The sequence below is a fragment of the Phascolarctos cinereus genome, unplaced genomic scaffold (genome assembly GCF_003287225.1).
Source record: "Phascolarctos cinereus isolate Bilbo 61053 unplaced genomic scaffold, phaCin_HiC Scaffold_2;HRSCAF=192, whole genome shotgun sequence".
Lineage (NCBI taxonomy): Eukaryota > Metazoa > Chordata > Mammalia > Diprotodontia > Phascolarctidae > Phascolarctos > Phascolarctos cinereus.
Window position 1 is genome coordinate 142983601 of NW_027555625.1, and position 26640 is coordinate 143010240.

Here is a 26640-nt window from a genome sequence, read left to right on the forward strand (position 1 = left end):
TGATGCCTTATCAAGCTATTTATTGTCTTTTCTCCTCTAGTCAAACTGGAAATGGTACAGTATGCTGGCTTCTCCCATTTCATCATCACCTCTTCATTTCTCAAGCCTCTGAAAACTGGCTTCTAGAACAATTGCTCTATTGAAACTTCCCTCTCCAATTTTTCCAGTGGACAACTAATTGCCAAATTTGATTACTTTTTCTCAGTCCTCACTCAGTTTCCTCATCCTTTCTGTAGCATCTGATAGTTTCCTACCCTTTCCTGCTTTGGTTTCTATGACATTGCTTTATCCTTAATCTCTCATTTCTTCAAAAACTGTCTCCACTGAATCTTCTTCCTCCTCCTCTCCCTAGCATTCTTCTCTCGACATTCTCTACCTTAAAAATATCATACAGTTTCATAATTACAATTATCACTTTTATATAGATGACTCACAAATCTCTATTTTGACCCTCAATCTCTTCTCTAAACTTGTTTCAAATTTTCAAACAGATGGACATTTATACCTGAATATTCTATCTATGCCCAAAATTCAACATACCTGAAACTAAGGTCATCTCCCCTTCTATACCCTACCAAAAAACCCTGCTCTTCCTCCTAGCTTCCTGTTTTCTGTTGATTGTACCACCAATCTCCTAGTCACATAAACTTGTAACCTCAGCATCATCCTTGACTCTTTTATTTTGATTCTCCTCCATGCAACAAATTGCCAAATCTTGTTTATTCAGTCTCTGTATTATCTCCTGCATCTGTACCTCCCTTTCCAGCTTCACTGCTGTCACCACAGTTCAGGCCTGTACTATTGACCTTGGCTATGGCCTTGCTTTGAGAGGCATCAAAGCAGAATAATTCTAGGGCAAGCCTTAGAGTCAAGAAGACATGGATTCAAATTCTGTCCCTGGCACAGACTAGTCATGTCCCCATGGGCAAGTCATAACTTCTCAGTGTCCCCAAGTAGCTAAGACTATAAGTTACTGTAGAGACAACTTCTTTACTAGGCTAGAGAATTTCCTATATAGATAAAAACACAGGTCTGGACCAAAAAAAAAAATTTCACTTTTCTCGTTCTTACTTCTCTTATGTTTATGTACATGTTATACCCTCCTGTAGGAATTTTTGATGGCCCATTGTAGTTTACCTGGTATTAATCAATCAATCAACATTTATCTAGTATCTTCCACTTATTAGGCACTGTGCTAAGTGCTGGGGATACAAAGAGAGGCAAAATATAGTACCAGATCTCAAGGAGCTCACAATCTGATGGATTGTAAGACAGTAGCAGATGCTTTATAAAATATTTCTTGGATTGAATTGAATATGCACTTTTTAGAAATATTTGTCTTATCTCTCTATTTGTCCTGATACATTTTCCTCTAATAACTAGCTGTTGCTAGTTCCATCCATAATTGGCAAAGTACAGTGGCTCACATGATAAGACTTGATGGGTGTGGAAAGGCTGCCTGTTCAAAAGCATCTGGTGAGCTTGACATCCTCATTGTCATTAAAGGTTACTTAGAGGTCTCCTGTAGATACCTAAACTTCAGCTAGTGTGAAACCTGTGGACTTCATTGAACATGTTTGTACATAAACGATGAGTCACTTGTAGGTACTGCATTAGTGACAGTGAACCACATATTCTCAGGAGCTGCTATACTTAAGCCTAGAGAAAAGCAATTTTGTACTCTATTGATTATCTAGGCAGCTAGATGGTGCCGTGGATAGAGCACTGGGCTTGGAATCAGGAAGACCTTACTTCAAATATGGCCTCAGACATTAGCTGTGTGACCCTGAGCAAATCACTTAACCCATTATTTGCCTCAGTTCCTCAGCTGTAAAATGGGGACACACTGGAAGAGGAAATGGCAAACCACTCCAGTATCTTTGCCAAGAAAATCCCACGGACAAGTGCACAGAGTCACGAAGAGCCGGACAAGATTGAAGGACTTAACAAAACTAGTTATCTAGCAAATGAGTGAAATATCAGTTGTTGTCCAATAGGTGGCTTTCTCCTTGAGCCACCTGCCCCGTATCCCTATCAGTTTCTTTCTGCTAAATCTAAGGTACAGTTTCCCAAAAGGGTTACTGTACAGAGTCCAGCCACCTCTTAACCTGAGAACAGCTAGGTTCATCCCACATCACCAGGGTCCCAGCTTCTGATGACAGTGCTGAGATGTTAAAAACTCATGCTAGCCAGATTTGGAATTTTAACTAGGGGACAATGTTATTATTGTTTTGCTACTATCACGTTGTTCAAAGTTTTAAAAACATCAACCTATGACTCTGACCCCACTCCTCCTCCATCAATCGGCACTCTCCTCTCCGAAAGACAACTCTGCATATTCTTAAGACACAGGTTTTCAACAGATAGCTAGAGCCAGATAGAGCACCACCCTCAGAATCAGGAAGACCTGAGTTCCAATCCTACCTCAGATGTTTCCTAGCAGTGAGTGGTAAGTCACTTATGCTCCATAAGCCTCAGTTTCTTCATCTGTAAAATGAACATAATAAAAATAGCACCTACTTTAGGGTTATTGTGAAGTACATTATCAAATGGGAATCTTTAACAGACATAAAGAACTTTGAAAATTTTAAATCAATAAATAATAGTACTGCTGACCTAGTACATAGTCGATAAGGCACTGGATTTGGGGTTAGATGGAACTGGGTTCAAACTTTGCCTCAGCAGCATGACCCTGGTCAAGTCACTTAATTACAGTCTGCCTCGGTTTCCTCATATGATAATAAAGACGGGCAATAAGAGCACCTCCCTCACTGGGCTGTTGTGAGCACCTAGAATGAGATATTTATAAAGCTCTTTGAAAAACTTAATTAGCACTATATAAATACAAGCTATTGTTATTAGTTGTTGCATGACCTTGGGCAAATCTCTTAACCTCAGTTTCCCCAAATGCAAAGTGAGGGGGTTGGGAGGGAAGTGTACTCAATGATCTCTAAAGTTTCCCAGCTCAAAGTCTCAGGTAAAGAGCATCCTGCGGCTCACCCCACCGCCTCCCGCGCTCTCCTCCTTCTCTCAGGCCCCGCCTTCCTCCTGCCTCAGGCTCCGCCTTCCTTCTTCCTCAGGCCCTGCCTTCCTCTTTCCCTCAGGCCCCGCCTTCCTCCTTCCTTCAGGCCCCGCCCCCTTCCCCATCTCCATCGACTGCAGCGTCAGGTCGTCGCGTTCCTGTGTCGTCATCGGGCCGCGTCGCCACTGGCGGCGTTTCCTCGCAGCCCGCGTGTGGTTCCTGGTAGTTTGAGGCAGTCGTGCTCCGGGAGACCGGCTAGCCGGACTGTCTTCCGGCGTGGTGGTCCAGGGCCGGCCCCTGTGGCGTTTGGGCTCCCCCAGAATGGCGATGCTGGCTCAACGTGAGTTTCCCCGTTCGGGGCGCCCCTGGGTTTAAGTGGACGCAGGCTTGTGATCGCGCGGAGGTCTTGGTGTACGCGCGTGGGCGCCCTTGGAAGGCTCCCCTGTGTATCCCAGCCCTTCAGTGGTCACGTCACCCTCCCATGCCTTGTGGTGGTCTCTGTTACTCCCGTGGCATCTGGGCTCTCCTGTGCAGCCAGTTTTAAAGTTTAAAAAAAAAGTTACCCAGCATGACGCCTGAGGCATCTAGTGGATGGAGCTCTGGACTTGGAGTCAGGGTGACGTGACTTCAATCCTGCCTCACTCTTACCAGCCCGGTGAACCTGGTCAAGTCACTTAACCCCTCTCAGCCTTAGTTCTCTCATCTGTAAAATGGGAATAATATTAGCACCTATCGCCCGGTGTCGTTGTGAATAGAAGTAAAGTGCTTTGCAAACCTCGGAGCACTGTGTTAATGGCAGCTATAATCATGACCCTGGTAATAGTGGGAAAAGCTGTGGATTTGGAGATAGAAGATCTGGGTTTAAATCCCAGGTCTGGCATACACCATTCAGTCAGTGATCATTTATTTAGCGCCTCCTATGTGCGAGGCACTATGCTAAACACTGAGGATTCAAAAAATGGTAAAAAAAAAAACAATCCCTGATCCTGAGCAGCTCACAGTATAATGTGGGGAGACAACATACAAACAATTATGTGCAAACAAGCTATAGACAGAATAAATTGGAGATGATCATTGGAGGGAAGGCACTAGAATTAAGGGAAATTAGGAAGGTGCTTTGTAGAAGGTGGGAGTTCAGCTGGTACTTGAAGGAAGCGAGGAGATGAAAATGAGAGATAAAGCATTCCACACGTGGGGGACTGCCAGTGATAATGTCCAGAATTGGGAGATGGGAGTGTCTTCTTCAAGGAACCGCAAAAAAGCCAGTGTTATTGGATTGTAGAGATTGTATTTGAGGGAGCAGTGGTGGGAAAGGTTGCAAGATGTAAGAAGACTGGAAATGGTAGGGGCAGGTTAGGAAAGGTTTTGAACACCAAACAGAAGATTTTTATATTTTATCCTGGAGGTGATAAGGAGCCATTGGAATTTAAGGAGTAAGAAGATGAAATGGTTTGAATGGTGCTAAGTGGAAGATGGACAGGAGTGGGGAGAAACTTGTGGCAAGGAGACAAACTAGCAGGATATTGCAATATTACAGGTGTGAGGTGAGGAGGGCTTATACCAGAGTGGAGGCAGTGTTAGGAGAAAAGGGGGCATATATGAGAGGTATTATGAAGATGAAATCGACAGGCCTTGGCAACAAATTGGCTATGGAGTGGAGTGGTGAGACAGTGAGTTTAGGATGACATCTAGGTTGTGAGCTTGAGTGACTAGGAAAATGGTGTTAGGAACAGGAGAGGGAGGGAAAGATAATGAGTTTAGTTTTGGAAATATTGAGTTTAAGATATCAATTGGACATCCAGTTCCAAATGAATGAAGGGCAGTTGGAGATTCAAGACTAGAGTCAGCAAAGAGGTTTGGGCTTAAAAAGTAGATTTAAGACATAGAGATAATAATTGAATTCTTGGGATCTCATGAAATCACCAAGTGAAATAGGTTAGAGGGGAAAGACAAAATGGCCCCCTGCAAATGATGCGGGGGGGGGGGGGGGGGGAAACAACACAACACCATGGTTAGTAGACATGACCTGTATGAAAATCTAGCAGAAGAGACTGATGAGGAGCACTCAGATAAGCAGGAGGAGAACTGGGAGAAAGCAGTGTCATGAAAACCTAGAGAGAAGAGAGTGTCAAGGAGAAGGCAATGATCATCAACAGTGTCAAAGGCTGCCAAGAGGTCAAGAAAGATGAGGACTGAGAAAAGGCCATTAGATTTGGCAATTAAGAGATCTTTAGTAACTTTGGAGAGAGCAGTTTTGGTTGAATGATGAGGTCTGAAGCCAGACTGTGGAAAGTTAAGAAAAGAGTGAGAGGAAAGGAAGTGGATGGAGGCACTTATTGTAGACAACCTTCTCAAGGAATTTAGCCACAAAAAAGGAGAGATGTGGAATGATAAGTAGAGGGAATAGGTGAATCAAGTGAGAGTTTTTTGAGGATAGATGATATATGGTCATGTTTATAGGCAATAGGGGAGCAGTCTTTAAACTGGGATAGATAAAAGATAAGTGAGAGAGAAGGGATGATAGAGAGGTGTGGAGGACCATGACATCAGGAAGATGATGCTGTGACTTGCAGGTGAATTGGATTTAAGTGAGAAAGGGCAGTGCAAAGTCACTAGCCTCACTTTCTCCTCTAGAGTCATCTGGGTCCAGTTGCCAGATATAGATCAGGACAAATGGAGATGGCCGGCGGTAGAGAAGGCAATCTGCTGGAAAAAGTGGAATGGAATGGATTCACTTGTGTATGTAGATGCATTAGCCCTGTCAAGGAAAAGGGCCACCTCTTCATGTGAGACAAGGGTTCAGGTGCATACCAGCTACTTGACTGTGGGCAACTCACTTATGCTCTGAGCACGTTTCCTACTTTGTAAAGTGAGGTGACGGAACCAGTACTATCTACTCTACAAGGTGATTGAGAGAAAAATTCTTTGTAAACTGTAAAGTACTATACAAATGTGAATTGCTCTGGGGAATAAAACCTTACTGTATATTTATGTCATGTATGGTTTATCATTTCTCAAGTTCCACTTTCTAATGATTGATGCCTTTTCTGATCTCCTCTCCCAATTGTCAGCCCTCTCTTCCACCTTGAAATTACTTGGCATTACTTGATACTGACATGTGTACGTGTTGAATCTACCAGTCAAATGAAAACTCATTGAGGGCAGGATTTGTTGATTTGAGAAGGAGGGATATACCCCCAGTATTCCAGATGTATCCTGACTATAGCAGAACAGAACTGTTAACTCCTACATTCTGAATGCTGCCTCTCCTTGTGCATCATGGGATATCTACAAGTTCAGTATGAATCAACAGTGTGACATATGATCCAGAGCCCTAATGCTGTCCCCAGTCCCTAGCATGGCAGCCCTGAGGATTTAATGAATGTTTAATTGACTTTTTTTTTAATTGAACCTGTGATTTCATTGGTGTAGAGTGGTCCCAGTGAGAACCTTCCCCTCCACATGCACATCTTAAAACAGTTGCATGGGAGCACTGGGGGGATGAATGGCTTGCCCAGGGTCATCTGCCAGGATGTTGTAGAGACAGGAATTGAGCTCAGGGTTTCCCCAAGGCTTGTTCTGTACCACTGCCCAAGCCTGCCTTTGTGGTGTTAAAGTGTTGTTTCTCCTTTGTTTTAGAAGAAGACCAATGAGATCACAGGGTGAAGTCTTGACTTGAGAATGAACTGGATTTAAGTGAGGCAGAGGTGCACAGCCATCAGCCTCACTTTCTCTTCCTGAGTCATTGAAGTCCAGTAATAGCAGGACAGAAGTCAAGATGATTGGTTGATAGCCCAGGATGCAATGGATGACCTTGGCCTTGTTGATGCCTGACCAAGCCCCAAGCGCTCCATCGCACCTGCTTCAGCTGCCTTCGTGGCTGTTGAAACAAATTGTTCTCATCTGCCCATTCAGCCGGGGGAGGTCTTCATATGCTTGGGTAAACATCCTTCTAACTCACTGTGGGTTTGTGCCTGTCAGTTACCCTCAACTTGGTTTAGCCTGACTGCTGAGACAATGTGACTGGGGTGTGGCTGCTTCACTTATTACAGCTTCTGGTAGCCCCAGGTGAGCGTTGGATGGAGGTGGACACCAAAGGGGGATGAGCAGCCCTGGAAAGGGTTCAGCAAGCTCCTACACCAGAGGTGCTAGTCCCCTCAGTGGTGTTAAATAGGATACAATAAAGTGTCTTAATACCGAAAATTTAAAAAAAATTGTAAATCACCAAACATTTAAGTGCCTACTATGTGCCAGACACTGTGCTAGGGCTGAGAATTTAAAGAAAAAGACACACCTTGCCCTCAAGGAGCTTACGTTCTAATGGGGGAAGAAAGCTCATAAAAGGGAGCTGAAAAGTGAGCGAGTGGGGGAGGTACTCAGGCCTGAGAAAGAATAGTCAGGAACTGGCAGTTGAGGACAACTGTCACCAGGTGGCAGTGGTGCCTTTGTTATGACAATGCCACTTGACACAGGATCAATCAACAAACATTTATTAAACGCCTACTTTGTGCTAGGCACTGTGTGGAGGAATATAATGCTGAAATTACCAGTTTGAACTTGTAAAACAGCTGCAAATATCACATTTTAGTTTCAAGTTCAATTTCTGAGTTTAAGAACATTCAACTCATATTTGACTGTTGCCAGTGTATTAGGCCTTGTAGTAGTTTGTATGTGTGTGTATATATGTGTGTGTGTCTGTGTGTGTGTACATGTATATGTATCTATGTGTCATTTTTATGACTCTGAGTTTTACTTTACAAAACAAGGATGAACAAAGACAACCATTTGCTGTAAAAAGTCTTCTGTCCCATCCACAGAAAGATGCTGGGATGGGGTAGAGATCTAGAAAACTCAGAAAATAATTCCAAGTTCTGAACTTAGAAAATAAGGAATGATAGGTTAGAGGACGAGGGAGACTAGGTAACATTTAACAAGGCTATTTTAATGTGATAAATGTGTAGAACAAATTTTTAAGGAAAAACACCAGGTGGAGAACTTGTTTCTTTGTCACTAAACCTAAATTGTTACTAATCCTTCATCCTTTCCCTTCTTCCTTTGAAGTCTCCAAAGACGGGAGAGTGTTGGTTGTTTTTTCTCCCATACCTGACCTGCTGCACCTCTGGCTTCTCCCATCTCTGAAGGTACTGGCCCACCGGCCCTTCTGCCTCCGAGGCACATGGAAGGGAGAAGGAGTCAAAGGCTACTCACCAGTTTGACAGCTTTGCCTGGTGCTAGTTCCACTTGCCTTGGGTTGTGTATAAATAGATAGTTCTGGGTGGAAGTATTTTTGCCCTGCTGTACTCCATGCTTAGTTAGCTAGAATAGAGGACCTCCTGCCAAATGGATTGACTTGGAAAGATTGTATATTTATATTACATAATTTCATATTTATATTACATAATTACAGTCACTGTAGATGTTTATATAGCACTTGAAGATTTGTAAAGGGCTTTATCCACAGTACCTCATTTTCACAACAGTGGCAGTGCCTCAGGTACCACGAGTATCATTAGCATCTTCATTTTACAGATTTGGAAACCAAGGCCCAGAGATTTGTTCATGGTTACACAACTAGTTTCAGAGGAAGAATCTGAACCCCATTTTCCTGACTCTAAATCCAAGATTGTCATTAGAGTATGCCATGTTATGCTTTTATGTTTCAAGGGTTCTTGTATTCTAGTTGTTTTGTGATTGAGACATCCTTATGTGCCAGGCAGGGCCAGCATTAACATTGCTTTATGCCTGAAGAAACTGAAACATAGACAGTGACAGCTATTTCTAGCTTCACCCAGCTGCTGTGAAGCTAGAATGGTCAGGTGTCCTGAAATTCCCCAGTTCAGTCCCAGTGTTCACCCTTGCATATACCTTTTACTTGATACTTTGTTCTTAGAAATTTAAAAAAAAAAGTTCCAGCCTTAGTATAGTTTGGTGCTTTACAATTAGCAAAAATAAATCTAGATTTTTCTAACATTTAGTATTTTTTTTTAGTCCCATTTTTGGTGGATGTGTAGCATCTCACCCATCTGCAGCAGCCATTTGGCAACCTTTCCTGTTCAAAACACAGGCAAGAAATGGGAAGTATGCAAAAAAAAAAGCCTTCTGAAGGGCTGTAATTGATGTTTTAAAAGTTTATGCATTGAAAGCTTATGTTCTTTATTCATAGGGGAGTAACTCAAACCCTTATTCAGAACCTACTGTTATTTTACACCTAGTTTTAACAAATTTAGTTATTTGATTTCCAGGCTTACAACAGGTTAGAAAAACCAAATTAGGATGGGGAGAGAGATATATTGACAGCAGCAGGAAGTCACGTCTGACATCAAGGGAGAAAGCTAATAATAAAGCATAGAGAGAGGAACTCCATGAACATTGCAACTTGGAATCATTTGGTATTGAAGCAAAAGCTCATTGACTCTGTCCCCCTCCCCCTGACAACTTTATCACTGTAAAATAGAACCTCATAGTAATTTATGCTCAAAATGATGACCTACAACCTTCAAGACAATGTTTAATTATGTTCAGTATCTCTGATGAAGAAGAGAAGTATGCAGCACATTTTAGAAAAAATTTCTATCCAAAGCAATATAAAAACAGTTTGATATTTAAAATGGTAAGCCTTCAGCAATCTGGGAAAAAGTTGCAAAATAACTTATTCCCTAATAATTCCTAATAATGAGGATACTACTATACATCTTTTCACCAATGATAGCTCTCAGATAGCGAGTACCAGGAATTATAGTACTAGTTACTGAGGTATCATAATCAGACTGACTAGCAGTATATTTAGACATCAAAATAAGTGATGGATAATTACCACAGCACACACACACACAAAGCACAAACTTAATGTTGTTTATTCCCTTGATTTTTTTTTAATTACTGTGGCTCTTCAAAAGTCATATTGAGTTTCCTAAAATCTGCAATGCTAAAAATGCTGTCCTAACTCTCTACTAAGTTACTAAACATTGCAGAGATATTATAGGTATTATTAGCGAATTTCTAAAGGTAACATTTATGCATCTTTTTAAAAGAACATAAATATCACGTAGGCCCTTTTACATTGTAATGCCATGTGCTTTTATGTGCCTGTCTTCTGAGGAACTTTAAAAAGTTTCTGTGTAATATTTCATGTTTACGACTGTTCTGTAAGATCATAGCCATAAACCTAGATGAGACTTCAGAGGCCATCCTGTCCAAGAATCTCTTCTACTACCTTCCCAACAAGTAGTCATCCAGTTTCTTTTGATGTGAGGAAACCCATTGCTTCCTGAGGCAGACCCTTCAACTTTTTTTTTCTTTTTTTGGGGGGCGGTGAGGCAGTTGGGATTAAGTGACTTGCCTAGGGTCACACAGCTATAAGTATCACGTGTCTGAGGTTAGATTTGAACTCAGGTCCTCCTGACTGCAGGGCCAGTGCTCTGTATACACCCATTCAACTTGTAGAGAGCTCTAACTGTTAGGGAGATTTCCATTAAGTATCTTGTCTACCTGTCTGTATCTTTTACCCAAAGATCCTAATTCTGCTTTCTGGGGTCAGGCTATAGCAACTCTCATCATTCTATATCTCTGCCCTTCAAATATTCAGAGAGCTGTCATGTCCTTTGTAAGCCTTCTTGTTTCCAAGGTAAACTTCCCCAATACCTTCAAGTGGTTCTTGTATAGAATCTTCTCCAGTCCTTTCACAGTCTTTTTAAAAATCCTTTTCTGAACATTCTCCACCTTGTGTTGTAAAGTATAGTGCTCAGAGTAGAGTTTTCCAGACAACAGCCTGCGCAGAGCAGAGCTGGTAGTGACTTTACTCTGAACTCTGCTCTCTAGACCTAGTGCAGCATAGAGATGGCTTGTTAGAGTTTTAGCTCCATTGTCATTCTGTTGATTCCTGTTGAACTTGTAGTCCCAAATCTTACTTCACAAGAGCTGTTGTCCAGTCATATCTGTATCCCTGAAACTAATTTAAAAGCAAAAACAAAAAACCCAGTGCAAACCTTAACACTGAAAATTGGCATGTAAGGGAGAGGGTTGACCTAGATGATCTCTAAGGCCTTTTTTGTTTACAGGTCTATGACCCTGTAACTTGATGACCTTTTTCTTTTTAAAGAATTCAAGTTTTGACCTAGGTTCACCTAGTGATTTATCCCTCCTCTCACCAATAGTCTTAGCAGCTATCATAAGAGTGGCTGCTGAACTGTAAGTGCTGAGAGGCATATATGTGTATATGCCTCATCTCCCCAGTTTGTTGGCAGTTTGTTTGGCTGTGACTGTTTATGAAACTGACACTAAAATCCAGTTCTTTTGACAGTCCAGTGGTGTTGACATATCTACCTGTGTCAGAGAGATTTATATTATAGTTTAAAACTTTATGCTGTATATATTTACATGTCTCACTTAGCATTTCTTTGTCTAGAGATTAAGTTGCTAAAGAGGCACTTTCCATTTTGCTCCTAGCTCGGCGGAAGCAGAAGTGGTCTGTGGATCCAAGGAATACTGCGTGGAGTAATGATGATTCCAAGTTTGGCCAAAAGATGCTGGAGAAGATGGGGTGGTCCAAGGGAAAGGTATTTTAGGAAAAAAATAAAAGGGGCCTTCAGCTATGAAAGTGTGGTTTTTCACATTTCCAGAATTCTCCATGTAGTTGCCAAATTGATGTTTCTAAAACAGAGCTGATTACTTGACTTCCCTACTCAAGAATTTTCAGTGACTTCTTATTACCTTTAGAAAACAGTGTAATACAAATTCTTCAGCTCAGCATTTCAAACCCTTCACAGTCTATTTCCGACCTTTGTTTTGAGACCTTGTTCACACTATTCCCCCCTCTATCCCACTCCCCCCCCCCGACAGTATACTCTGTATTATAGCCAAACTGGTCTCTTGGTCATTCCCTATACATTACATTCCAGCTCTTCTTTCCATACCTTTGCGCAGGCTTATCCCCTTGGTTTCAGCACCCTCTCTACTTACCTCCGCTTCTTGTAATCCCTGGCTTCAGAGTTTCATTTAGGGGCCATCTCCTATACAAGACCCATCCTTATCTTCTTAGTGGCTAGCGCTCTCTTGCCAAAATTTGTAATTACTTATCCATGTGAATGTTTTGTCCTCCCAGTAGAATGTAAGCTCTTTAAAGGTAAGGGCTATTTCATTTTTGTCTTTCTGCCTCCGTCCCTAATGACTGGCACAGTGCCTTGAACATAAGCTTTTAATAAATGTTTACTGAATAGAAGAATGTTTTCATAATTTGACTTATAGATGGGGATATATTTGTGTTCTTAGTCATAGGTTAAGAACTGATTTTGGACCAATCACTTAACAAACTAGCTCATGAGAATCTTGGAAAAAAAGAAAACTCCCAGGGGCAATATAGATAAAATCTAGAGCTTCCAGGTCAAAGAAAAAAATAGTGCAAGCAACCAGAAAGAAACAATTCAGGTACTGAGGTATCGCAGTCAGGATCACATGGGATTTAATAACCTCCACTGTAAAGAAGCAGAGAGCTTGGAATATGGTATCCAGAACACAGGCATATACCCAGCCACCCACCCACCCAACAATGACTTACTCAGGGGCAGCTAGGTGGCTCAGTGGATAGAGCACTGGCCCTGGAGTCAAGAGGACCTGAGTGGAAATCCGGCCTCAGACCAGACACTTGACACCTTGACACTTACTGCCTGTGTGACCCTGGGCAAGTCACTTAACCCCAATTGCCTAGAAAGAAGAAAAAGAATGACTCAGCAAAGCTGAATATAATCTGTAATCTTATGGGGGGAAATGGATCTTTAATGAAATAGAGGACTTTGAAGTATTCGTGATGAAAACACCAGAGTTGCATAGAAACTTTGAAGAGCAAACACTAATTAAGAAAGGGAATAAACAAATATAAACTGCTTCTATTCTACTCTGGGGAGATAGTACCTGTATCCCTTCTGAACCATATCATCATCAGGAGTCATAGAGGGAGTCTAATTAGACAGAAGGCCTAGGAGTAGTTCTGTTATGATCTTTAAAAGAAGAATGAAAAGGGAGAGGAAGAGGCACACACTGGGTGGGGAACAGGAATGTGATTGATTACTACTGTGGGTCCCAGGGAAACTGGGAAGACTTGTATGAAACGATGTGGAGTGAAGTAATTAGAACAAGGAGAACAATTTATATGATTACAGCAGTGTTGTCAAGACAAATTTTAAAAACTTAAGAACTCTGATCAGCATAATGACCAACCATGGCCAGCTAATTATTCCAGGATACTAATGATGAAACATGCTACCCACCTTCTGAGAGGCAAACGACTCAATGCAAAATGAAGATTATACATGGATATATATAATATGCATGTGTATACATATGCATATGTGCACATGTAGAAGCATACATATACACGTGTACATATAGATAGATAGGAAGGACATGGCCAATGTGGAATTTTGTTTTGCTTGACTGTACATGTGTTTGTAATGGGTTTTGTTTCTCTTTTCTTATTTGAGGCAAAGTTATCAGAGAGAGTGAGTATGAGAGAGAGATTGAAAAAAGTAAAATTTAATTTCAAAAAATCTTTTGCTTAGCTCATGGGGTTAAGTCCCTTGAATGAAAGCATCTGTGCCTTTTGGGAATAGTAACTTATCCTAAATCCAGTTAAATGTGTGCATATAATTCCCTTCTTAGTATAAGAATGGACTGTGTAAACCTCTTCTCAAAACTTAGTGTGGTCCTTAATTACATACCAGAACTTAAATGAACTTAAAGACAGAACAGATACTTGCACTATTAATGTTATATATACCTGGTTTCACTCATCTTTTTTGGGTCTTCCCAGAAAATGTATCAAAATAAGTATATGGCATTATTTGTTTTATTTAGGGCATTAGAAAGAGTTATTCTGTGAAAGACAGCAGGGTGTAGTGGAAAGAGTGCTGGACTTGGAGTCAGAAACATCTGAGTTAAAATTGTGCCTCTAACATTTACTAGCTATGTGACCATTAGCAGGCCCCTTAGCCTCTGAGCTTCTGTTTCCTTGTCTGTATAGTAGAGATAATACATGTAGGACCTACCTCACAGAATTGGTGTAAGGCTTAAATGAGGTGATGTATGCAAAATCTTTGCAGACTTTAAAGTGCTATGTACATGTCAGCTGCTCTCATTTATCATTGTTGTTCTCATTATGTGGCAAGCCTGTTATGGATAGAGAGCTAGCTATCCTTGGTCAGGATGAGTCAAGTTCTGCCTCCCACATGCTGGCTGTGTGGCCCTTGGCAAAGTACTCACCCACCCAGGACACCGAGCAACTCTAGGACTCTTGGGTGCCTAGAAGTTACTGATCCTTATTGAACAGGGAGTTTTCTTTACCAGGAGTTTGCTTTACCAGTGAAATCATGGTTCTAGTTTAAAAAAAAAAAAGCAGAATTTCTTAAGTTTATACAGGATGTTCTCAGGCTGGACTGTTGTTTTGTGAGTTGTCAGTCATTCAGAACATCTTCAGTTATGATTATTAATTGATATTTGTGCACGGTGTAAACCCTCTTTATTTTCTGTCTCTGTAGGGTCTAGGGGCTCAGGAGCAAGGAGCCACAGAACATATTAAAGTTCAAGTTAAAAACAACCAGCTTGGGTTGGGAGCCTCAGCCAATCATGAGGTGAGCAGTATTCCTGGTGTAAAGCGTTTCATTCGATTGCTTAGAGGTCATTGATAATCACAGTGTTGTCTTCTGTCCAGTTTGTGCATTTACTGCAATTCATTTTGAATCCTAGTTATGTGCCACCTAAGACATTCTGCATATTCTTCCTCTACTGACCCATAACCCTATTTGATACATACTAGAGCAACGGAAACCAATTTTAATATCAAACTAAATTTGAAATATGGGTGCTAGGTGGCACAGTGGATGGAGCACTGGGCTTAGAATCAGGAAGACTCATCTCCATGAGTTCAAATCCGCCTCAGTTGCTAACTGTGTGACCCTGGGCAAGTCACTTAACTCTGTTTTTCTCAGTTCCTCATCTGTAAAATGAGCTGGAGAAAACAAGGGCAAGCCACTTCGGTATCTTTGCTAAGAAAATCCCAAAGTGGGGTCCCAGAGAGTTGATCATGATTGAAACAACAACAACAACAAAATTTAATATTAAATCAGAATCTTAATAAGAAAAATGGAATTGGGGTTTTTTTCTAGAGAAGAAGTTCTTTTCAAGGCAAGAGTTATTGTGGCATAGAGGATAGAGTATTGGAGTTATTGTCAGGAAGGACTGGATTCAGATCTTCTCTCTGTAAAACTTACTAGCTATGTGACCATGGGCAAGTCACTCACATCAGTGAGTTTCCATTTTTTCATCTGTAAAACAAGGATGATAGTAATACCTCTTAGCACCTACTTCGCAAGGGTTGTTGTGAATTTTAATTGAGATGATGCATGTACAGTGCTTTGCAAAGCTCGAAGCACTATATATAAGTTGCCTTTTATTAATAGCAAATTATTCTATTTACTGTTGCCTGTATTTCTACCCTTCTGCCCAGATCACTGGAAATTGGCCTTTTTCATTGTCAGAACACTGTGAGGTCAGTGTGGCTGTCCATTGATCTTACTCAAATTGGTGCTGGTCCTGGGTATTTGGTGAACTGGCCAATATATCACTTCTTTGAACACTTTGGAAACATGGCTTCTGTGTCTGAGGAAGTTTTTGAAGAGGAGATCTTATAGAGTTATAAGATAGAAACTGTAAACTAGTTAACTGCTGGAAAACAGGATGAGACTTTTTATTGCTGTGCTTATGTTTGGGGAGGTTACCGAATCTCATAATAGGATCATAGATATAGAGCAGAAAGGGCCCTAATTCAGTCATTTCATTTTGCAGATGAAGAAACTGAGGCTTAGAAAGGTGCGAGGTTGCTTGTCCAAGGGGCCCCTCACCTGGTAGGTAGTGGACACAGAGTTGAACCCAAGTCTCATGCCTCCACATTTGTTGCTGTTTCCATTGCCCTACACCAGTTAGTCTTCCACCTTAAATTTGTCAGTCAGTGACATCTGGTGGGAAGTTTTTATGAAAGTTTCTGGAGATGGCTAAATTCCTTACATTGGTTACATATATCACTTAAGACAATGTGATTGAGCCAGAGTAGAAAAACTGAGATTATTGTAGTTAGAGTCTTGAGTCATCTAGGAACATCTTTCTGTTTAAAAGAAGAGAGACTCACTCCCCCAAATTAGTATAGGTAAGTAATTTTTGAGTGTTTGTGACCACAAACAAGTTAGTACTTTTATTTCCTAATAAGCAAAATGAGGATAATTCTTGCACTACTTTCCTCAAAGGCTTCTAATGAGAATCAGATCAGGTAATATATGTAAATACTTTATGTACTATCAAGCACTAAGTGTTAGTTCTTGTCATCATCGTCATTAGTATTTAGTGTTATGTTTTACATTGATAGTACTGTGAGATGCCTGTTGAGCAGGATCATTCCTTACACATTGTATCATGTTTACAGGACAACTGGCTGGCTCCCCAAGCGGAATTTAATCAACTTCTTGCTGAATTGAACAGTTGTCATGGACAAGAAGATAAAGGTATGGAGTCTAGTCTCTGCTTCTAGACACTAAATTCGTAAGACAGATTCTATCTTAATTCTATTGGCATTTATAATGTTTGTATTTGTTATTATTACAAGTTAGTTCTAATGATGGTTGCTCTTAGAAATATTTTAGTATCTTGATGAACTCTGTAGATTGAAGCATATTTTTTTCTTTATTTTTCTCAGTTTTATTTGTGTGTGTGTTTTCTCTTGTAATATGGCTAACATGGAAATACATTGCATGACTTCATATGTATAATTGGTGTCAGATTGCTTGCCTTCTCAAGGGGTGGGAGAGAGATGGGAGGGAAAGAATTTGAAACTCAGAATTTAAAAAATGAATGTTAAAATTTTTAACTGAAATTGGGAAATAATGAAATAATTAAAAATATATTTTTAAAAAACTGAAGAAAAGGACTCTGGGGAAGAAGTATTTTAGTTCTTCTGTACCTGAGAATCAGCTTTTGTTTAAATCCAAAAGGTTATGAGATAAGCAAGCCTAGTTTTGCAAACAGATTCACCAAAAGTAGAATCAGTATTAGAAGGGAGATGAACCAGAAATAATATACTGGTTTTTCTAGTGAAAACAGGAATGTGAACAAAAAGTTACACGTTAAAAAAATGCAAACAAGCCACAAAGCAGAAAATAGAAACTGGCATCATAAACTTGTGGCTAGTAAAAATTTTATAGAAAAGTGTTAGAGATTATTAAACATTAGGTAGAGAGGTAGGAGACTATGAGAAAAATGTGGCATAAACTGTCAAATGACACTGAGTTGCTATCCCTTAACAGTTGTTTGTTATGACGGAGGCTCTTGTTGGAGCTTGGGTGGGAGGAGTTATCTATTGAAATGGCTAACGTGAGAACAAAGCTTTGCAGTCTCAAATCAGGCCCTGGAGAGTAGGAATTGCTTTTTGTATTTGTATCCCCAGCACACAGTGCCTTCTATGTAGTAGATGCTTAATAAATACAGTGCTTGTTGACTGAATGATTGATTGATAATATCAGTTGAAAATGAGTTCTTCATTAGGAGTCAGATTGTTGTGGTATAGTAGAATGTTGTTGTAGTGGCTCCGTTGCTGGACATTAGAGATGAATGAAAGTTTATCCTGATTCTCTGTGTTGTTAATTAGTTAGTGAAGAACTAGTCTAAAACCCACTAAGAAAAACCGTGCCATCTAACACTATCTTCCTCAGAGTCTTTGGATCATCTGTGTGTCGTTGGGTTTCTTTTTGATTTTACATTTACTTTTTTTTAAATTTACTTTATCCTCAGTTCACAGAACAAAACAAGCATTTCCATAACACAGTACAGTAGAAAAGATGACTGCACATGAAACTGCAAATCTACCATGTACCACTTGCTGTTCCCTCCAAATATGCAACAAAATTATCATTTTTCCCTTTTTTTCTCTTCCTTCCCCCAAGCCCTAGAGATGGCTACTATTAGACGTAAATAAGTGTGTATGTAAAATTATTCTACACATATTTCTGTTTATCAGTTGTTTCTCTGGATGCATCTTTCTTCATATGTCATTTATTTTTAAAATATTAAAAATGTGGGGTTTTGATGAAGGCCATTTGGGAATTTGGGTGGGTGTTTCTGGTGGGACTATTTGGAGAGCAAGCATAACCACAGCTGAAAGGAAGTTTCATGGCAGATAATCATGAAGAGCTTAGGCTGTCGCTACCGATGTTTGCCCTAAAAGTAGCACAAAATTCATCAGTTTTTTAAAGTGTCATTGAGGATGGATTGCCCAAAGACCAAGTAGAAGAAATATTCCTTATAGATGCTGAGGTTTTTCAGGTGCTCCTGTTTGTAGATAATATTGTGGTGATTTCCTTAAGCCCCAGAATGGTACGTAGTCTCAATGAAAGCTGAAGTCAGTCGGATGAGATTGGGCCAGTTATTCACATGAGGGGAAAAAAAAATCATTTGGCTGAATTATATAAGTGCATGTTTCAGAACATGGTATAGAGCAGTGGTTCCCAATATTTTTTTCCTGCAAACCCCTTTCAGCAGCAACAAAAATGTGTTATGAATCCCCAAGGTCATTTATTATACTACTCATAATATTTTTTTAGGTTTATGTTAGGTGCTTACACTAAGTAGGGTTCATTTTTTCCCCCATTATATAATTAATATAAAATTTTATTCTACCTATGATTATAAAAACTCTTACATATAAAATTAATTGTAAAATTATTATGAATATTTTATGTGGAACATTCTGTAAGAATTTTGGAAAGTAATCCAGCCACAGGACTGGATTAGGTGGTACAGTGGATAGAACACCAGGCCTGGTGTCAGGAAGGCCCGAGTTCAAATTTGCCCTCAGAGACTTACTATGTCACTTAATCCTATTTGCCTCTGTTTTCTCATCTGCAAAATGAGCTGGAAAGGGAAATGGCAAATCACTCCACTCTCTTTGCCAAGAAAACCCTCAAGGGGGTCACAAAGAGGTGGGCACGACTGAAACAACTGAACACCAATCCAGCAAGACCTCATGCAGCAAGACTTGCAAGATTTCATATTACACTTATTTTATAGATTTTGTTGAGTGTAAATAATGTTTTAAATTCAATCAGTTACAACTTGGAAAGTATTTTAGATAATATGATAATCCTATAAATGCAATTTCTGTGTTGGACTTTCATTTTGCAATATTTAGCTAAGCACCAGACAGTCTTACATCTGTTTCTGTGTTGAGTTTGTTTTTATATTTTGATTTAAAATAAGAATAAAGTAAAAGTGTATGCTCACATATGTAGTGGAAAATGGTAGACTTTTATTAGCTTTCTTGGTGAGAAATGGAAATTAATTTTATTTTTAGTCATCTAGTCATCAACAAGAATGAATAGCTAGTGACAATATAAAATATTTATATTTACGTTTCTACTAGCTAATGACAAATGCCATATTAAATGTTAAATGTACTTAAACTTCACATATGTTGCCTTATTTTTAACAATGCTTAGATATCCTTTGTAAAGAAAGAATCTCTTCAGACTTGCTTTTTGTCTTTTCTAACACTGGCACGATGGCTGTACTTTCAGAGAAACTCTATTGAATAACTGACCATTGTTGCTATCAGTTTATTTGAAAATCTATCAGATAGAAGAATAGTAACAAAAATGAAGGATAAGTTTAAATTGGAAAATAGCTTTAATACTGCAGTGAGAAGCATATTGAGACATTTTTTTGGATGACTCCAATGTGAGAATTTGTTTTACTTGATACAAGCTGTTTGTAACAGAGGTTTTTTTTTTCCTTTTTGGGGGGGGTGGGATAGGAGAGAAAGTAGATTTTTGTTAATTAAAAAAAAGCCATTTATAAACCTGTCCCAGTCTACCTTTCCAGCCATATATATACCCCTTCCTTCACTCTGAATTCTAGCCCAAAACATGCCTTCTTGCTTTTCCTCATGGCTAAGACTGAAAGAAGTGAAATAATTTGTACTGATTATACAGGTACTAAGTGGCAGTGCCAGGACAGGACACTTAGTCTTCTGAATCCAGATACCCACACATTGGGCACTTTCCTCTCATTTGCATTGGTTTTATTAGTTTCAGAGCATTTTTACCAAAATAATCTCATTTTCTTTTGCATACTCTTGTAAGGTTAGGGTAGGCGGAAATACCTTGAGTTTACACATGAAGAAACTGCAGCTCACAAAGAGTAAATAATCTGCCCAAGTTAATGCAGTTACTAAGTGACAAGAATGGGGATTGGACCCTCAGCTTCCTCGCTTTATGTTCTTTTATGAGGATTTTTGTTTTGTTTTTTAAAGGAAAAGGGCTTCATTGGATGGCATCAAAAGCTAGGCCGGGACATGCTTGTAATTATTGGGTACAATTACAGCATTAAATCTAGCCACAGGAAGATTTATGACAATGCACTGTGTAAAAGTGAAGCTACAAGCAGGAGGGAAGAAATGGTGCTGCCTTTGCATTTTCAGGATGAGCTTACAGTTAGGGGTAGAGATATTTCATAGAAATTAGATGTAGGTCTGTGGATTTGGATTTGGATATTTGTTACAGCCAAGACCTATTTAGGTAGATATCCATTAATCTCAGTATTATCTATAGTCATGTTGTAAAGACTAGTCATTTGTTGGCTTAAGAAATTGCTTTTGCATTATTGAGAACTGTCCTCTTGGGATATTATTCACTGGGAATGATCCTCTACTGAATAAGGCAAAGGGTGAATTAGTCACACAGTAAAATTCAAGCATGTTATCCCTTACCTGACAGAATAAGGTCTTGTATAAATTAGAGAAATCCTCTGTTTACATTAATGATTATAAGTTATTGTAAAAAGTATAAATGTCATTGGGATTTTATGTGGCTTTTGTCAGTCACTTTTTAGGTTTTGACTGCAAATCCAACTCTTGAGAGTTTGATACACAGCCACCAGGTAAACAGTAAACATTTTGGTTAAGCCCTGGTGCTCAGACATTTAGGCTTCCTAGGCAGGTAACTGAGTCAAAGTACATACTTCCCAATTTTTTAATACAAAAATAATTTTTTTATTAAAGTAACTGAGCATAACTATTAATCATTATTTTGTAAAATACCAGTTAGAGCAAGTTTAAAGATGTACAAATAGATAGGTACAAATGAACTCTAATCTAGTAATTTTCAACTATTATCAATTCAGTTACTCTGACCATGGTTCTTTGTCAAAACTTTTCTAACTCATACTATGCTTTTTTTGACTTCTTCAAGGGTTCAAGACCCTGACATAATTCTAGCCTTTATCAAAACTCTGGTAACTTTTCTTTTTCATTATTTTAAAAAATTTATCCTGATCACGGCAGAAGAAGATACCATACTCCTTTATATTTACAAATATTTAGCAGAAACGTGCTTTTTTTGCTCCTTTGTTTTCCCCTTGTTCTTTGTGACTCCTCAAAAAGAGGAAAAAATGTAGTACAAGATCATGGCGATAGAGTTGAAAGTTTTGTCAGAAGGTACAAGTCCAGTATTCTCATCTTGCAGAGAAGCATCAGAGGTAGAATTGACAGAGTCGAAGCTCTCTCCACATTATTCCAACACAGTGCTCGTGGTTTCTTGGTTTTTTGTTTTGTTTTGTTTTTAGGCAATTGGGGTTAAGTGACTTGCCCAGGGTCACACAGCTAGTACATGTCAGGTGTTTGGTCTGAGGCAGTATTTGAACTCAGGGCCGGTGCTCTATCCACTGTGCTGCCTAGCTGCCCCCAAAAGTGTGCTTTAATCTGCCCTCAGAGTTCATCAGTTCTCTCTCTAGGGGTAGCTAGCATTTTTATTTACTTATTTTTTTTTTGGCAATTGGGGTTAAGTGACTTGCCCAGGGTCACACAGCTAGTAAGTGTCATGTGTTTTGATTTGAGGCCGGATTTGAACTCAGGTTCTCCTAACTTCAGGGTTGGTGCTCTATCCACCGTGCCACCTAGCTGCCCCTTTGTGGTTTCTTTAACACTCATTGGGCCAGCCATTCACAGGGCTTTGCTATTCAGCTTCACTATCCAACCCTAAGCTTTCTCCTTTCTATCTGGTATCCAGAAATTTGCGTATGATTAACAAGGGTCTCTCCTCCTTTCTACAAACTCCTCTTTGTTTTTGACATTAACTAAATATGACTATTCACTTTCAAAGGTTTTTCACAAAATTTTTCACAGAATTTTTTTCAAAAATGTAACTTTTTAGACACATCCAAATGAAGCATAAAAAAGCTTTCAAAATAACACTAAAATCTCCTTTTTTTTGCCCAGATTACTGAATTTGCTTATATTTACTTGTTCCCTGTTAGGGGGCTAACGTCAAGTTACAAGTTTGTTTTTTTAAGCAAATTATGTGACAAAACTTGCATTACTGGGTAATGTCTATCCAAGTCAGAGGACAATATATTAGTAACAAATTCATTAATGAGGGACGTGATTAAATATAACTTGGATTTATATAGCACATCATGTTTATAAAGTGCTTCTTAAACATTCTCTCATTTTCTCCCCTCTGAGGTAGGTAGTGTAAGTAATATTCCTTACATTTTATAGCCAGGCAAACTCAGGCTCAGTCATTTACCTAAGGTTAAACAATAAATAGCTGATCCAGGACTTCTGCTTTATCCTATGCCGTGTTGCCTCTCAAGCATATTTTATATTACCTAGGAAGGTTCTGACTCCTGTTCCCGAGATAGTTGAGGGTTCTCCAAGGGAGGTATTATACTTCTGACCTGCAGAATCACAGTAACGATAGAGGATGACAGAGTCATTAGGAGAGACTGGCCCTCTCTTCTGACCTTTTACCTGAGTAAGACTGTGTTTTCACAGTTAAACAACTAATTGGAAGGTGCAGAGAATACAAATACCACCGTACTTATTGTTTGTTGACTATTAAAAAAGACGTCAGGGAGCAAAATGAATCCTTAAATATTCTCCTTTAACAAGATGTTTGCTCATATTTGAAATACCATTGTCTTAGTGGTGCAAAAAATACTCACATTTGGAACAGCCTGTACTCGCCTTGATTAACTTCCAGTATCTTCCAGATGAGAGATGTTTGTTTGGACTGAAATAAAACAAGATCAAAACAAGGAGGTCCCCTCTGCTCTAAAGTAGGTTTGTTCTTGAGGACCCTCTGAGAGGTAGGGAGGTTTCCAGGGCATAGGAAACTAAGACTATGTAGCATCTTTCAGACTTCAAGGTTCTCTTTGTCCTGTGCCAGAAAACAGACTATTGTGAATGTTAAAGTTTGACAGGGTGATCACTTGTTCAATTTAATAAGCATTTGTAAAACACTTACAGTGAGGCACGCTGCTACGTGCTGAGGATGCAAAGACACACAGGTCACACTTTTATGGAACAGTTGTGGATATACTTACCTCACATCAAGGATTGATATTCTGCTTTCTCTTGGTTGGGAGTAGATATTCCTGGGTATGTCCTAGTGTCCTTTTTTTTTTCATGAATCAAAGAAATATCACCAGCTTGGTTTTACATTTGGGTGGATAGGTTTACCTAGAGCGTGAAGTTCTATGTCAGTGCCACAAGAGGGTGCTCACTCCATGTTGCCATCAGTTCTGTGTGACCATCTGATAGGATTATGTATTTAAGGCTGGAAGAAACCTCAGAGGGGATCTAGGCCAGGCCTCCCATTTCACAAGTGAGGAAACAGGCCTAGGAAGGCTAAGGGATTTGCTGGAGGTCACACAGAAAGTCTAGGATCCAAACCTAGGATCTGTGCCTCCAAAGCCAGAACCTTTCCACTCTGCCAAGCTTCAGTACAATTCAGGACGGTTCATGTAACATGTAACTAACAGTTGCCCAAGTCTTCCTTTAAGAGAAACTTTGGCAAAGGTAAATTGTTACATTGATTTTGAATATGCAAATGTTTGTCAAAAATTAGGTCTACTTATTAACACTGTTGAGAACAAAAAATATGTTGCAAAAGCAGTCTTACGAAATAATTTGCATCAAAACATTTTTTGAGTAAAACAGGCTTATAGAGTGTTTAGGACTGAAAGAATAATGCATAGCAGAAAAGTCTTGGTTCTAGAGTTAGAGAACGGTGGAGAAAGACTCTGCAGCTTCTGCCTGTAAAGCTGAAACACTCTTCTAATCATATTCTGCTCATGCATGTTGAGGTCAGCCCATGAGGTACCATTTCCCTCTGATTCTACCAAGATACTGGCTTTAGGCTGGCTGGCCTCCCTAACTGACACTGTCTGTGGGACACAAAGGAAGTAGTGGTGGTGTACCTATTTCTTTTTTTTTTTTTTTTCCTTTTTTTCCTTTTTTTGGCAGTTGGGGTTAAGTGACTTGCCCAGGGTCACACAGCTAGTAAGTGTCAAGTGTTTGGTCTGAGGCTGGATTTGAACTCAGTCCTCCTGACAGCAGGGCTGGTGCTCTATCCACTGCACCACCTAACTGCCCCTTTACCTATTTCTACAATAGAAAGAAACCTAACTAAAAGCGAGGGGTATGTCTCCTGAGTGACACTAGACAATTAAAAAAAGCAACAGGTAGGATTAAGTCTCAGAGATAGGGTTCAGAGGGAACCCATGCTAAGACTGGTTGTCAAAGCCCTCAGGATCACACTGCCTGCTCACTTCCTGATTGTGTGACAGTAGACTCTATATTCTGGTTTACTTCCATTTTAAAATAGGTTTCTGATGTCTGAAATTTTACTAGGAACTAGGAATGAACACAGTCCATATAGCAAAGTATATCCTGGCCTCTGAATTGGAAATCACTTGTCAAAATTGAAGATCAAAGAAACTGAATAGCTTCTTGATAATTAATGTTTATTAATAATTAATGGTATATTAATTCTGTTATTGAATCCTGGTGTGCCATTAAAAGCTAAGAGACTGTAGGCTTCAATGGTATTATTTGATTGACCAAAAAAAAAGTAATAAAAAACATTCATAGTTAGAATGCCTTTGTAAAATTTTGAGCCAATTGTTCCTGGGAACTAGATGTAGAAAATTTTGAGATTACTGAATAAGAATCCGTTGTACATCTTATTGGATGTGTTCTAAGAAACTATTACTTATGTTTTTGCCTCTTACTCTGTGTCTAGCTTTGTGATTTTTAAAACTGAAGCTAATTGCATATAGGTCCCTGAATAAAGGACCCTTACTCCTCTTTCCCCCTCCTTTCTAACACCAAATCTATATTTTTTGTAAGACAGAACTTAAGAGATTTCAGTGTTTTTCAGAAGAGATAGATAATCATTTTCTGCTAGCTAATACTTTTTATAATATACTTTCTGAGACTTTGTTTCTTGGTAATTATACTATCTAAACTTTAAACCAAGGTCGTTTTTGAATGAAGTTGTAAGATCACATTGAGAGAAGACATGCAATTTAGTTTATAGCTGAGGTGTAAAAGTTGTGAAGTGACTAGTTATCTGTAAGATTTATCTAAGACCCAACTTTGTTATTTACATATGTGGACATTTATGAAGATTAGCCCGTATAGTAAGTGAATATCCTAGGAATAGCAGGAACCAATGAGTTCTGGTGCTAGATTTGTCAGTAATTTGCTTTGGTACTCTGGATGAGGAACAACCTTCCTTTGCCACATTTCTTTATTTTTTTAAATGCTTCATTATGCATACCACCGTAACTTTATAAGTTTCTAAAGGACAAAGACTACTTTAAGTACTTTCTTTACAGTGTCCATTACAAACCGCCAATATTAATTGATAATAATATAATAGCACTTAAAAATTCTAGTGCTCTTAAAAGTTTTATGTGAATGAGATTATATAACTTAATAGAGATGTTGCTCATTGAACTTTTCTGTCTTTATTTTAGATTTTTCAGAAAACAAGGAGAAAAAATCCTTTAGCCTTGAAGAGAAGTCGAAGTCCTCAAAAAGACGTGTTCACTATACAAAATTTACAAAAGGTAAGAATAAACATCTTGTTTCATTGATGACAATGTATAATTATCTGAATGTAACAGTATTGTTATGGATGGCTTGGAAAGTCTATGACAAAGTAAGATATAGTTCAGGGTACTTCTTTTTGGGCAAAGACATTGACGATTTGAAATAGTCCAGGATGGGGCAGCCAGAATAGTGAGAAGACTAGAAACCATGTCAAACTAGAAGCATCTGTTAAAGGAACTGGTAAAATGTAGCCTAGAAAAGAGAAGACTTAAGGGGGTGAGGGATGGAATGATAGCTGTTTTAAGTCTTTGAAGGGCTATCCTGTGAAGATGAGGTTAGGCTTTTTGTTCTGCCCGGCCCCAGAGCATGGACATAAAAACAATAAGTCGAAGGAGAGACAGGTTTTATCTACAGAAGGAAAATCTTCCTAAAATAGTTAAAATTAGACTGCTTTGGGTTCCCAGTCACGGGGGGGCTTGGATAGAGGCTTGGTGTTAGGGCTGTTGCAGGTGGGATTTCTGTTTGGCTAGGGATTGAAGTAGATGGCCTCTGATGTTCCTTTTATGATTCTGATAGAATTTAAGAGTCTTTGTCTTAGTCTGTTGATGTTAAGTGAGTGATCTTGTTCACACAGATCACAAAATAATTGAAGATGAAAACTTATCTTCATCCTATTTCATTTCATTTATTT

General features: G+C 39.2%; 1 protein-coding gene across 2 annotated transcripts in view; it reads left to right on the plus strand.

Annotated features, from left to right (window-relative positions):
- Positions 1 to 3175: 3175 nt before the first annotated feature.
- Positions 3176 to 26640, plus strand: part of PINX1 (PIN2 (TERF1) interacting telomerase inhibitor 1) — a 97066-nt gene continuing 73601 nt past the window's right edge. Inside the window, exons 1-6 of one of the 2 annotated variants that reach the window (XM_078149655.1) lie at positions 3176 to 3362; positions 6662 to 6962; positions 11468 to 11577; positions 14551 to 14643; positions 16488 to 16566; positions 25874 to 25966. In XM_078149655.1, the coding sequence (XP_078005781.1) occupies positions 11545 to 11577; positions 14551 to 14643; positions 16488 to 16566; positions 25874 to 25966 (298 nt within the window). In that variant the 5' untranslated portion in view covers positions 3176 to 3362; positions 6662 to 6962; positions 11468 to 11544. The remainder of the gene's footprint in view (positions 3363 to 6661; positions 6963 to 11467; positions 11578 to 14550; positions 14644 to 16487; positions 16567 to 25873; positions 25967 to 26640) is intronic. The other variant, XM_020988920.2, reaches the window with a different exon arrangement.